Source organism: Stegostoma tigrinum, chromosome 39, assembly GCF_030684315.1.
Source record: "Stegostoma tigrinum isolate sSteTig4 chromosome 39, sSteTig4.hap1, whole genome shotgun sequence".
Lineage (NCBI taxonomy): Eukaryota > Metazoa > Chordata > Chondrichthyes > Orectolobiformes > Stegostomatidae > Stegostoma > Stegostoma tigrinum.
The window spans coordinates 688,024-702,252 of record NC_081392.1 but is presented as its reverse complement, the minus strand read 5'-3'; the positions used below and the strand labels follow the sequence as shown (position 1 = coordinate 702,252).

The 14,229-nt window shown below is 40.4% G+C and overlaps 1 gene segment (V, D, J or C); it reads left to right on the top strand.

Moving 5' to 3' along the window:
- Window positions 1-1,065: 1,065 nt before the first annotated feature.
- Window positions 1,066-2,512, top strand: LOC125447851 (T cell receptor beta variable 29-1-like). The segment is given in 2 exon segments: window positions 1,066-1,171; window positions 1,569-2,512. Coding segments are annotated over 2 exon segments (462 nt in total).
- Window positions 2,513-14,229: the final 11,717 nt, after the last annotated feature.

Here is a 14,229-nt window from a genome sequence, read left to right as displayed (position 1 = left end):
TCGTTGCAGGTCAAGCTTCTCATTCCAGAGATCATTCGTGCTGTCATAATGCTTCTAAAGCAAATAAGATTTTCCTTTGGCAAGAATACTTTAACCCTAACCATATGTTATTTCTCAAAAACGTTGTATTTTTGCGTCATGAATTCATATTCTAACATCTCAAACGTAGTAAATAAAAACAATTTTGTTATCTTTTTGTTTTCTTTTACCCTGTACCAGAATGGCACCATGAGGTGACTCCTGTGCAAGGGCTCCCAAAAGCCTTTGAACACAGTTTAGGAAAATATTCTGCTTTCCATATGTATTATCTTTGCAGTCAAATTAAACATATCAAACTCAAATTTCTCATTTTTGGTAAAACGTAATACACTTGAACCCATTCAGATCACATGGAACAGCACAGAATTTACAGCAGGGTCAATGCAATTCCGCACAACCTTTCTCTGCCAGCCTTTGTTAGTTCCACCTACAAATCACGCTGTCAACATATCAGATAGTAATGATATCTCCATTTCAAGCAATTTCCCATTCAACTCATTCTTCAACACTGTGAAGATATCCAATCATTTATTTATTGGCTATCAGTGGGATTTTTCACTTGGGCAGTATTTTTATTTGGTAATTTTCTCATTGTCCTGTATCGGGCAAATACATTCGGAAACTTACCGGACTTTACTGAACGCATTGATTCGCAGATATGCGCTTTCACTAATTCCCCACAGATGGCAGTTAGAAGAAAGGAAATTATCCGCAAAGATAAAAGCCAAAAGCAGTAAGGATCTGAAATTAACTCCAAAAGTACTGAAAGTGCTTAATAGGTGTTCCCAATTCAAGGGAGAGAGAAATTCAGTTAATGCCTCAAATCGAAGGCCGATCTGAAATAGTAAATATTCTTCCCTCTCAGAAAGCCGCTCATCCTAAGGTAATAGAAGTTGGAGCATTGAGCTAACTCGACATCACATTAATTCACATCCGTACACAGCTTTTCGTCAGGAAGTCTCGTCACATCCGTGACGCCATTTCCAGTTGGGGCGTTGCAGCTTTCACAGATGCCTTAACAATAGACCCCATTTGTTTTTTTGTGTCTCTTCTCCTGTTGGACCATGAATTAGATTCCCTAGAAAGATGCAGATGAATCTCCTGCTCTTCGTCTTTCCATTGCTGATGTTTCGTAAGCTAACTTTAAACCATTGTTCTCGTATTGAAACAAAGTTCAGTTCTATACGATCAATGATCGATGTAACATTTTCCCCTTGTTTTCTTGACTTTTATCACTCTTTTTCGAAGCAAAGTGTTGGATTATGTTACACCAATATTTCTTTATTCAACGTGTATATGTTTATTAGATAATGTCTCTTCCATTAGTTAACATGGTATCTATAGGAGGACATTTTATTGGAACTTATTGGATAGCTCATGCAAAAAGCTGGAACAAACTCTTGGCGAAATGACTTCCTTTGTGTACCGTATGATTTGTTAAGATCATTTTTATTAGAAGCCCTCGTTCTTCACCCGTTTCACTACTGTCGCTACATTAACGGAATCCTGTATCTTGTTTTCCACTTCAGACTGCTGTGCATGTGTTTCAGTGTCGCAGATTCCCAGAGTGTTAACTGTGGGCCGAGGGGATACCGCAGCGCTAACCTGTCAACAGGAAGACACTGATTCCATTACAATGCTCTGGTACCGGCAGTATACTGGACAGGGCCTGCATCTTGTGGTGATCGACGTATCTGGGAATAAACCGACCTTCGAGGCAGGATTCGAGACGCGATTCGATGTGGTGAGACGCAATCCGAAAACGTCCATTCTAAAAATTCTCACTTTAGACCAGAGTGATACGGCGATCTATTTCTGCGCTGCAAGTGATCATAGTATTTCAAACCTGTTATGCAGCACGACAATAACCATTTCAAGAGCTATCGTTTCCGTTTGTCTCTTTTCGATGTCAATTTCCGACTTTCCTTCACGTGTTTGCATGTAAACGTCTACACCGAGATCGTCCATCTACACAACAATGAACGGTTTGGAAGACTGATAGAAAGCGGGCCAGGTGGAAGCCATAATCGTAGAATGGCATGCAGTGAGGAGTGAATGCACCGTCCTGTGTAGCACAACATTTCCCACTCCCACCTCCCAAAAAAAACCGGCACCTGGTCAAGCGTTACAAACAACTTTATTAGGTATGAGGAAATACGAAGATTTATGAAATACAATTTTTCTGAAGAATGGGGACAGACAATCTAAATAAAGAATGCAGTTCTATAAGGCGTATGGGAGCAGAGGAGTTGTGGTATTTGTGCATAGAGAGGGAAACGCTGACTGATGTTACGTGATATGTTAAAAGACCATAAGACACAGGAGCAGAAATTAGGCCATACAGCCCATCAAGTCAGCTCTGCCAGTCAATCATGACTGATAAGTTCCTCAACCCTATTCTCCTGTTTTCTCCTCATAACCCTTGATCTCCTTGATAATCAAGAATCTATATATCTCAGTCTTAAATGTATTCAATGACCTGGTCTCCACAGCCTTCTGTGGCAGTGAATTCCATAGTTTGACCACTCTCTGGCTGAAGAAGTTTCTCCTTATCTCCATTCCAAAAGATCTTCCCTTTACTCTAAGGCTGTACCCTTTGGTTCTCGTCTCTCCAACCAATGGAAGCATCTTCCCAACATCCACTTTCTCCAGGCCATTCAGTATTCTGTAAGTTTCGATTAGATCCCTCATCCTTCTAAACTTCAATGAGTGTAGTTCCAGAGTCCTGAAATGTTCCTCGTATGTTAAAATTTCATTCCTGGGATCATTCTCGTGAAACTCCTCTGAACCCGCTCCAGGGCCAGTACATCCTTCCTGAGATATGAGGCCCAAAACTTCACACAATGTTACATGTTTTGTTATGTAACAAGTATATATGCAGTTAGACTATGCCTCTTCCATTATTTAAAACAGAGCACATGACATACAATTGGCAAGACAGATTGAGAAATAGTTAATAAAATATAAGGAATCATCTTTGTTACAAACACATGTCAAAAGTACAAAAGCCAGGACTTTATAACAAACACTTAAAAAGCAATGTTCCAGCCTTACCTAGATACCATGCCCAGTTCTGGCCACAGCACTACACCTTAGAGGTATATGCATGTGTTTGGGGTGGGGAGAGTATGGGGGTCGATGGCATTAATCACTGAAAATTGTGTCTGAAACAATACAGCTATGGAGAATATTTCTGGGGACAGAAGACATCAGGTGTGTGGATAGATTGCAGAAGCTGGAGCTGATCTGCATGCCATGCCTTAGGAAGGATGTTTTGGGCATGGAGGGAGTTCAGCACAGGCTTTTAAGGATGATACCTTGCCTTCAGTGGTTAAGTTATGAAGGAAGATTGAACAATTTAAGCCTTTATTCTGTAGAATTTAGAAGGTTAACGGGGAGACCTAATTGAGGTTTTCAGGATATTGACAAGGAAAGACAGGATAGATAAGTATAAACTTGTTGAAGATTCTATAACTAGAGGACATAGTTTAAGAGGTAAGCCCAAGTCATTCAGGAGAGATGTTAGAAAATACTTCCATATGCAAAGAGTAGTGGAGGCTTAGACCTCTCTTCCTTAAACGGTGGAGATAGACTTTCTTAAGCCAGGGTATCAATAGATATGGGCCAAAGGCATGCATACAGAGTTGGGCCGCAGATCAGACATTATCTTATTGAATGGTGGAGCTGGCTCGAGGGGTTAAATGGCTTACTCCCATTTCTGTGCTAGTCTTGGAGAAGAGAAGATTGAGATGATCATTGATTGACCTCTACAAAATCAAATAGAGTTGGAATAGAGAAGGCAGATAATGATTCTTCCTATTAGTGGGAGGGTTGAGAATCAGTTGGCACTAATCTAAGCATATTAGTAATACTATAACGATGGCGCAAGGGGACTTTTTTTTGTTTTAGGCAGGTGGAGTTTAGGACCTGGATCTCAATGCCTGGTAATGGGATGTAATTGGATAATTTCTGATTATAAAAATTAAATATCAAAAATAGAAGGAGGTTAAATTGAACTTGTTTGTTGGATGTTTAATGCCAGCTGATGAGGGGCTTTATTTTGCCGCTGCAAGGTTTCTCTATCCTATCAACAAGGTAAGCTTTTGAACTTATCATTCTATAGTGTGAATCAGAGCATCACCTGGGACACTGACGGGAGCGAGGTGCTTGACTGAACATGGCATTAAAAGGTTCAGAATGGAATTGTAAAACAAAATACATAAGAGAAGGGAATAAAGAATAGTAGATTTGATAAGTTACTAAGGAAATCTAAGCATTTTCTATACATATGTAAACTTTGTGGTGAAAGGGTGGTAAGAGGAAAAATGTGATTTGTGCATCGTGAGGGAGAATATGACAGACGTATTGAGTGAATAGTTTGCATCAGTCTTTACTTAAGAAGAAGATACTGCCCACGTCATAGTAGAAAACTGAGATATTTCAAATATTTTGAGGATTTAGAATTAGACAAAAGGAGAGTTTGGTATGGTAACATAAAACAGAATACGGCAGATACTGCAAATCTGGAACAAACAAACACAGAAATTGCTTGAGCAAGTCAACAGTTCAGGAGCATATGTGAAAGGAAAACAGAGTTAGCCTTTTCAGCCCAGTGATGCTTCTTCAGATGTTTTGATATGTGCTTGTGTTGACTCGTGGCTCCGGAACCAGCAGAGAGTCTGCATATTCCGGAGACACTGGCCATTATTTTGGAACCAAAGTTAGAGAAATGGTTGAGGGTGGGATGACTGTAAATGTTACAGCCTTTATGCAAAAAGTGCAAAGATAAATCCGTGAACTACAAGCTCATTAACATCAGTTATATGATAAATTTTAGAAACAATAATTTGGGAAAAGAATTGCACACTTTGGAAAATGCTGATGCATTATTCTTCAAATTCTGCCATAGCAGCTGGTGAGACTTTGATTGAATTAAGAATTATGGAATGGAAATCTTGCCTCAATAATCATGACCATGAAACCATTGTCAATTGTCACAAAATAAAATAATATAACTCTCTCTTCCACATTTGTTAGTCCCGGTTCCTGACAAAACCTTTCATTTATGTCCTGCTCAAGGGCATCACTAGTTAGGCTAACATTTATTGCCCATAACTAATTGTCTTTGAGTAGTTAAAGGTTAACCATTTTCTTGAAATTCTATAGTCCATGTAGCAAAGGGGCACCATGCTGAGTTTCCAATGCTTTGAACTAGTCACAGTGAAAGAATGGCATTATAGTTCCAAGTAAGAATGGTGAGTAGCTTGGACAGGACCTTTCAGGTTTGCATTTCCATTAAAATGTTGTCCATGTTCAATTGGAGTTTGTTGAGATTGCCAGCTTGGAAGATGCTGCACAAGGAGACTTAATAATTCCCTAAAGTGCACCTTATCGAAATCTGCAGCCAATGTGCATCATTGTTAGGAGGAATAAATGTTGAAGATGGTGTTTGGGATGCCAACAAAGCTGGTTTCTTGGTCTTTAATGGTGTCAGATTTTTAACTGTTACAGGAACTAAACTCTCAAGGAAGGTTGAGAACATCCTATTGCATGCCTATCCAGTGCTTTTAAATGGTCAGCAGCCTTTGTGGAATCCAGATGCCAGTTATTTGCATAGGATTTCTAACTTCAGATCTGTTTTGCCAGCGACAGTATTTTGTTTTGACCTAGTTATGTTTCCTGTCAATGTCACCCACTGAATGCTGATTGTGGCAAATTCTGTAATTGTGTTGAATGCCAAGGTAAAAGAGAGAGTTGTAGTTTGAGCAACCTTGATCTTAAACAGACACAATCGGTGTCCCAGTGAATGGAATAACGAGATCTTCAAAGAGAATTGTAAGCCAAATAACAGGGTGGAGGGATGTGGTAGAGAAAGGTGCTCACATCAGTGAAGATTAAGAAGAAGGAGCAGCAAAATAGTGCATTAACAAAAGCTCAGATTTCCACAGGGGAAGTGAGAGTAACTGCCCAAGACATCAAGGCTGCACTTGTCCAACAGTGGCGACATAGAGACCTCGCAAAGGTCTAGACATTGGGAATCAGGTTGAAAACTTTCCACTGTTTGTAGTCATACCTTGCACACAGGAATAAGATTGTGGTTGTTGGAGGTCAGAAATCTCAGCTCCTTGACATCTCTGCAGGAGTTCCACGGAGTAGTGCCCTACACCCAGCTTTCTTCTGCTGCTTCCATCATAAAGTCAGAAGTGAGGATAGTCGTTGATGATTGCACAAAGCTCAGCACCATTCCCGACTCCTCAGATTCAAAACCACATGGAGAAAGGCCTTGCTTAGGTTTGACAAGTGGCAAGTAACAATGGCATCTCACGAGTGTGGGCAGTGTTTATCGCCAAAAAGAGAGAATATAATCATCACCTCTTGATATTCAACAACTTTACTATCACTGAAGCCCCCACTATCAATAACCTGGGGTTTACCAAAGGCCAGAAACTGTACTGGACTAGAAACACGAGTAGTGTGAGTACAAGATGATTTGGGAGTCTAGGAATCCTACCGCAAGTAATTCACCTCCTGACTCTGCAAATCTGGTCCACCAACTACAAAGCACGAGTCAGGACTATAATGGAATACTCCCCATTTGTCTGGATGAATGAACCTGCAAAAAAGCCCTCATCGTATTAATGAGTAAAGAATAAAGAAAGTTTGGTATAAAAGTGATTCACTTGATTGGCACCAGAAACACACACAAAAAAATCTCTTCACTATTGACATTCAGCAGCAGCAGTGTGTGCAATATAAAGATTCATCAAAGTGCCGTAAACAGCAATTTCCAAATCTATGACTGTTACTAACTGGAAGAAGGACAGGAGAGATATGGGAACACCATCACTTACAAGTTGTCCTCTAAATTACTCACCATCGTGATTTGAAAATAAATCACCACTCGTTCAGTGTCCCGGGTCAAAATCTTTTACATGCCACCCCATTTCTTCAATGACATTTTGGGTTTACCTACAGCAAACGGACTTTAATCATTCAAAAAGACAGTTTTCCATCTTCGAGGCATCAAGGGATGGGAAATAAACACTGGCTTAGGTAACAATGCCCACATCATATGAACGAATAAGAACAGGATAGCAACACAGTTATTGATAACTAGGACGTGAAAGAAATGTGGATTGCATTGAAATGTACATTCAATCAGGTTTAAGTAGATGAAAATAGTAAACAGGGGTGATAATTAGAAGTGAATTTTCTTAAATTATGTTCACAATTCTTATCACGATGGGTACAGCGATATGATATCCAATAAATAGAGATGGATGCAAGGTAAAAAAAACAAAGAGAAATAATCAGGCAGTGCAAATGCCTGAGTTTTGACCATTGGAAGTATTTTTAAAAAGTAGGCAGGATGGTCAGATGATTATCCAATAAAGAATAATGAGAGTACTGCGGTAGGAAATCTTGTTTATTCAGAATATTAAAGTGTAAAAAATGTTTGGTTTGAGATAAGAAACAAGGAAAACATTACTAGCGACAGTGTTACTTCGATCCTTTGATTTGAGCTATAATGGATGATGCAATCAAAACCAATAGATAAATGGGACTTACAGAGAAAGTACTGCAACAGCAGTGGGAGGCTTTAATCTTCATAGCTTGGGCAAATCGAACTGCCCAAAGTAGGAAGAATTCATAGCAGGTATTTGGGACAGATTGTTAGAGCAATATGTTCTGGAACCAACCTGGGTCAAAACTTCGTCAGATATGGAAATAAGATAGGATTTATTCATGATCTTACATCAACAAAAATCAAGACTGAATGATTGTAGTATGTTAGAATATCACATTCAGTTTGAGGTTGCGAAATTTGAGACTGAAGCTAGAATTTTAAACTTAAGTACATGAGAATATATAATTATGAGAATGTGTTGACGAAAGAGGTATAGCTCAAAGGTGAAAAAGTATAGTGGTGATAGATGTATTGAAGAAAGCCACTTACTGCTACCATCTCAAGCAACTCACGATGGGATGTTCAAATTGTATTTGTTTTTAATGACTGTATGCATTCAAACATCAAAAGAAAACAAAGCTCATCGATTTTTCCACAGCTCATGCATCAAAGGGAGAGTGCACCAACAATCACAAGGCTATTAAACATGCTCTAATACAAAGTAGCACATTCTGAAAGGAGTCATTCAACTGCAACTTTGATATTATCTGTATTCACACTTTCCCTTGTACAGTATATTGTTAAGCCGAGGCATATTCAAATTTATTAATCGGAACACCATTGCCAGAATAGAAATGCAAAAGGTTTCCAGTCTCCAATTTTGTTCTACCTTTCCTGAAACAGGAAAAGAGGCACACCCAAGGACTCATTTAAAATAAATTGCATAAGATAGAGTGTAGATGGACTCTGTCATAGCAGATGGATGGTCTGTTGTCACCAATCATAGACCATAAAGACCCTAAAGTGTAGGAGCATAAGTAGGCCATTCAGCCCATTGACACTGCTCTGCCATTCAGTGAGGCCATGGCTGATCTGATAATTGTCAACTCCTCTTTCCTGCATTTTCTCCACAGTCCTTGATTCCTTTGCTAATTAAAATTCTGCCTATCACAGTATTGAATATATTTAATTGCCCAGCCTCAACAATCCAATGACTGTTGAGATTCAACAGATTCACTTTTCTCTGAGGCAAAACAATTCTCCTCATCTCTGCCTTCAATATGCATCCCCATATTCTGAGATTATTCCCTCTGGTCCTGAACTTTCCCACAGGGTCAAATAATCTTTCCTCTTCTATTCTATCAATTCAATTCTGGATAGTTTTGTGTGTTTCATTAAGATTGCCTCTCATTCTTCTAAATTCCGACAAGTTTAGGCCTAATCCATAAATCTCTACTCGCAATCCCTTCATGTCTGGTATCAACCGAGTGGACCTCCTCCAGTTCCGGTATATCTTTCCTTAGATAAATGTCAAAAACGGTTCACAGTGTTCCAGTTGTGGTCTGATTAGTGCCTTGTATAGTTTTACAAAATCTCTATAATTTTATACCACGTTCCCATTGATGTAAAGGCCAGCATTCCATTTGCCTCCCTTATTACCTGCTGACCTTGAGTGCTAGCTTTTTGCATGAGGACCCATAACTGCTTCTGTTCTGTAGCTTGGGTCTTGGCCCGAAACGTCAGCCTTCCTGTTCCTCTGATGCTGCTTGACCTGCTGTGTTCATCCAGCTCTACATTTTGTTATCTCAGATTCTCCAGCATCTGCAGTTCCTACTGTCTGTCCCCTTTGTATTGATCTTCTCGTGCAGCATTGTTCCTCCGACACCGCAGCATACTCTGTATGTATGAGTCCTTCAAAGGTGCACAGAACCTCCCGGCTGCCCCCTCCGACAATGTAGCGTTTCCTCAGGACTTGTCATTTCAAGTCCCGCAGAACTTCCCTTGTTCTGCACTGAATGACACTCTGGATTGGTGCTTTGGTTGTAATCATGTGATTTAAATGCAGTCATCTCGGTGGTGAGGGTGGGGTTTAGGAAGCTTCGGTCAGTGTTTAAGTACACAGCAGAGGAACTGACCAGATTCACAGGTCTGCTTAAGCTACTTCCAGCTTAGCATATTCTGAATACATAATCGCCCGATGATATTCTATAGGTCAACTAGAAAATCAGGAGACAGAACTTGGGATAGAATGCACTTCGGTCCAAATTAATGAATTATTATTTTACTGTTGCCATGTAAGTTACTTGGCCCTCCCGCTGAATTTACTGAGGTCATGTTCAGAGAAATTGGAAAATGTTAGGAATTGCACTGCGGTGAAATGATTGGGGAAAGGTTTTTAAAACATTTAACAGTAGAGTGGTGATTGTGGAAGGGCAATTGTTGGATATCGGCGATGAACTTCCTCCTTATTCACTGCATGCGTTTGCTATAACTTAGACACATTAATAACTGACGCGTTAATTGCCTGCTTTCAAAAGCATTGTCGGTACCTTTAAATAAAAACATCAGTTCCTATTTTTATTCTGTTACGCAGATACGATATCTCAGGAACACCGGATCTTACAATCGCCAACTCAACTATCTGTTGAACGGGGAAAAAACGTGAGCTTGAACTGCCGACAGTGTCAGTCGTTACAGTACATGTATTGGTAGCAACAGAAGAAAGGTGGAGGACTGCAAATGCTTTTCCGCTCATCCATCTATAATAGAAACATAGAGAAAGAGAAAGGCGTATCCGATCGGTACCAAGCGATAAGAAATGATATGCAAAACATAAATTTGAACATAACTGGGGCAAATGCAGAGAATGAAGGGAAATATTACTGTGCTGCCAAGGGAGAGCAGAGGCCAAGAATTTTCGGGAGACAAGTACAGACCTGAGGCCTAGAAAGAGAAATGATGTCTCACGGGCATTATTGACACATTGCTGACACATCGCTCAGCTTTCGCTGTTACATCTAACTCGTTAATTGGCTAAAACCAGGTTTGACTGGGCAAGTAGAAACAAAGAACTCCGCCTCCATTGTAGCTACTTCGTTAAGTTTCTCTGAAGTAAAACTTGCTGCGTGCGATCCGAGATGAGAGTAGCAAATTTCTGTTACCACCTGATTCGGGAGCAGTAATTTTTTTTTGTTTAAAATTGACAAAATTTGCTATTTCAGGCTTCTATGAAAAGATTCCATTTGCGAACAAACATCAAAACAGATTCAATAAGTGCAGAGCTGGAAAGCCCGAAACGTTGACTTTCCTGCTCCTCGGATGCTGGCTGACCTGTGATTTTCCAGTTCTACATTTGTTGTCTCTGGCTTCTATCATCTGCAGTCCTTACTGTCTCCAAGAGTCAAAACAGATGCTATCGATTTCTTGGCAACCCAGCCAGATGTTGGTGACACTGCCGGTCACCAAATCTCGTGAAACGTTTGCCTCTGTCACAAGGAAATTTATTATTTTTCCTTTACAGAGCTAGATTGCTCCCCAGCTAAAAACTCCTTCCCGAATTTCAGGGTTACGGACCTCAGCGAAATGCACAGGAGTCCGAACTTCCCTCAGATTTGGTCCCACATTTAACCCGATGATCTTTTCCAGCGCATTCGTTTTGCTTCTTAGATTGGGCCTCAGCGTAATGACCTAGCAATACTCGGCTTCTTAACACAGGCGCAATTACTGCTCCTCAACCAGGCTGTATCTCATTGATATTCAAGTATTGAACGCCAGCCGCTCCAATCAGTGGCACAATTCCAATTCTCCAGCTGCTCTAAGAGAAACCTAACCCCAGCTGCTTGGAACCAGCTGATAGCAGCCGTTTAGCAAAGTGGATTCAACTTCTTTTAGTCCCTGATTTTCATTCAGCCCCGATTATTTTTTACAGCTGTACCAAGCAAATTCTTGCCTTCCTGCGACGCACTCCCAGCTTCACTGAGTACTAAAGGGTTCTAGATCTTCTATTAACCAGAAATTCGTAGAAAAAAGGGCAACACATAAAGCCATTTGCTATCTTCTCTGACCTTTCCATGACGGATGAGTATTTGACTGAGTTTTTGAACTGATTTGAGTGACAATCTCTGCTCTTGTTGCTAGGCATAATGAATTATAACCTGCATTGTGACATCTCTGCCTTAAATGTTACCTTGCTAACTCACATGGCATAAATTGATGCAAAATTGTTTTTGTTACACACGTGATAGGCAAACGTTGCTCAGGAGACAAGGTAGCCTTATTTCGACACTGGAGGAGATTTGTGTTTATTGTATAGTTGGAGTCATAGGGTCCTACAGCATGGACACAGGTCCTTTGGCCCAACTGGTCCAATTCAACCAAAATATCCATCCAGTCTAATTCCATTTTGCTGCACCTGGCCCATGTCCTCTGTTTCTTTCCTGTCTATGTATTCGCCTAAATACCTTTGAATGTTGTCAATGTACATACCTCAACTACTTCCACTGGCAGCTCATCCCATATGCGTACCACCCTCTGTGTAAAAAAAAGCCCCTCCTGTTCCCATGTATTGCTCCTCCTCTTAAACAGATGCTGTTTAGTCCTCGTTTCCCCAACCCTGGGAAAATGACTGAATGTATTCACCCTATCCACGCCCCTCGTGATCTTTTACAGTTCTATAATATCCCCCATCAGTCTCTTGTGCTCTTAAAAAAGTCCTAGCTTGTCCAATCTCTGCCTGTAACCCAATCCCTTGAATACTGGTAACATCCTTGTAAATTTTCATCCGCACTCTTTCCAGTTTAATAACAACTTTGCTATAGCAAGATGACCAAAACTGAGCACAATAAACGAAGTGGGGCCTCACCAACATTCTATACAACTGTAACATAACCTCCCAACTTCTATAAAAACCAAAAGAACTGTGGATGGTGTAAATCAGGAACAAAGTTGCTGAAAAGCCTCAGAACTGGTTTGGCTTGATCGTAGGAAGCAGAGCGTAATAGTGGAAGGATGCTTGTCAGAGTTGAAGGTCTAGTGGTGTGCCTCAGGGTTTGGTGCTGGGCCCATTGTTGTTTGTTATCTATATCAATGATTTAGATGAGAATGTAGAAGGCATGATTAGTAAGTTTGTGGATGACACTAAAATATTGTGGACAGTGCTAAATGGGTTCTGGGGAAGGGTCACCAAACCCGAAACACTTCGGTTTGTTCGCACCTTTATGGTCGATGCCCTGACTGATGAAGGCCAGTGTACCAAAAGCCTTCTTCACTGCCCTGTCTCTCTGTGACTCCACTTAAAGATACTGTGCACCTGAACTCCAAGGTCCCTATGTTCCACCGTTTTCCTTAAGGGTCTACCATTCATCATGAAATTCCTACCTCGATTTGACTTTCCAAAATGCGCCACCTCATACTTATCTATATTAAACTCAATTTGACATTTCTCTGCCCACTGCCCCAGCTGATCAAGATCCTGTTGCAATTTCTGATAACCTTCCTCACTGTCCACGATATTTTAGTGTCATCCACAAACTTACTAGTCATGTCTCCTAAATTCTCGTCTAAATCATTGATATAGATAACAAACAACAATGCGCCCAGCACCAAACCCCGAGGCACACTTGACGCAGGCCTCCAGTCTGACAAGCATCCTTCCACTATTACTCTCTGCTTCCTACTATCAAGTCTTTTATGTACCAATTTGTCAGCTCTCTCTGGATTCCATGCGATCTAATCTTCTAGAACAGCCTGCTGTGTGAAACCTTATCAAAGGCCTTACAGAAATCCATTTGGATTATATTTACCACCCTGCGCTCATCAATCTTCCTGACCAATTCATCAAAAAATTTCAACAAATTTGTGAGGCATGATCTTCCACGCACAAAGCCATGCTGACTACTCCTAATCAAACCTTGTCTTTCCAACTGCATGTATATTTTGTCCTTCAGAATCTTCTCAAGTAACTTACCGATCACAGATGTTAGGCTTACTGGTCTATAATTCCCAGATTTTGCCTTGCAGCCTTCCTTGAATAAAGGCACAACAATCATTACCCTCCAGTCTTCCAGAACCTCACCCATGGCTAACAATGACGGAAATATATCAGCCAGGGCCCCTGCAAAATATTCCCTAGATTCCTGCAGGATTCTTGGATATATCGGTCAGGAGCAGGAGATTTATTCACCTTCATGCTTCTATTACTTCCAACATCTTCTCTACTGTGATGTGGACTGTCCCCAATCTATCACCACTAACTTCTCTTGGCTAGCTAGTGCCAAGGAGGTGGAGCACTGTCAGAGGATTGTATTACTACACTACCAAAAGCTCAGTACTACGTGCATCTTCAAAGTGATTTAATTTAGGAAAAGATCTTAAATTGAAAGTCTCTCTGACATCTTCAACGGAAGAAAATGTGTCTCATCAGTTAGATGATGAGCAGGACAAATTCTGCCAGCTGTTTTGGGGCCGATACGTTTCCCTCAACTAACATTATTAAAATCAGATTTCCTGACCAACGATCAATGTTTTGCTTGTGGGAACATTTGTGCGCAATTGGTGCCTGCCCCCTGAAATGAAGCAGAACAATCAAAGTAAATCATTGCTGTAAAACCCTTCTGGATGCGAAAGATGTAAAATAAGTGCACATTCTTTGTTGAGATATCTGGTTGTACTTATCTTTCTGAGAAAGACAAATATCATATGAATTATTTCATTACATGTCAGCCAGTAAGTAAATAAATCTCACTTGAATAGTTGTGAGGTTAATGCTAATTGATTTTGGTTAG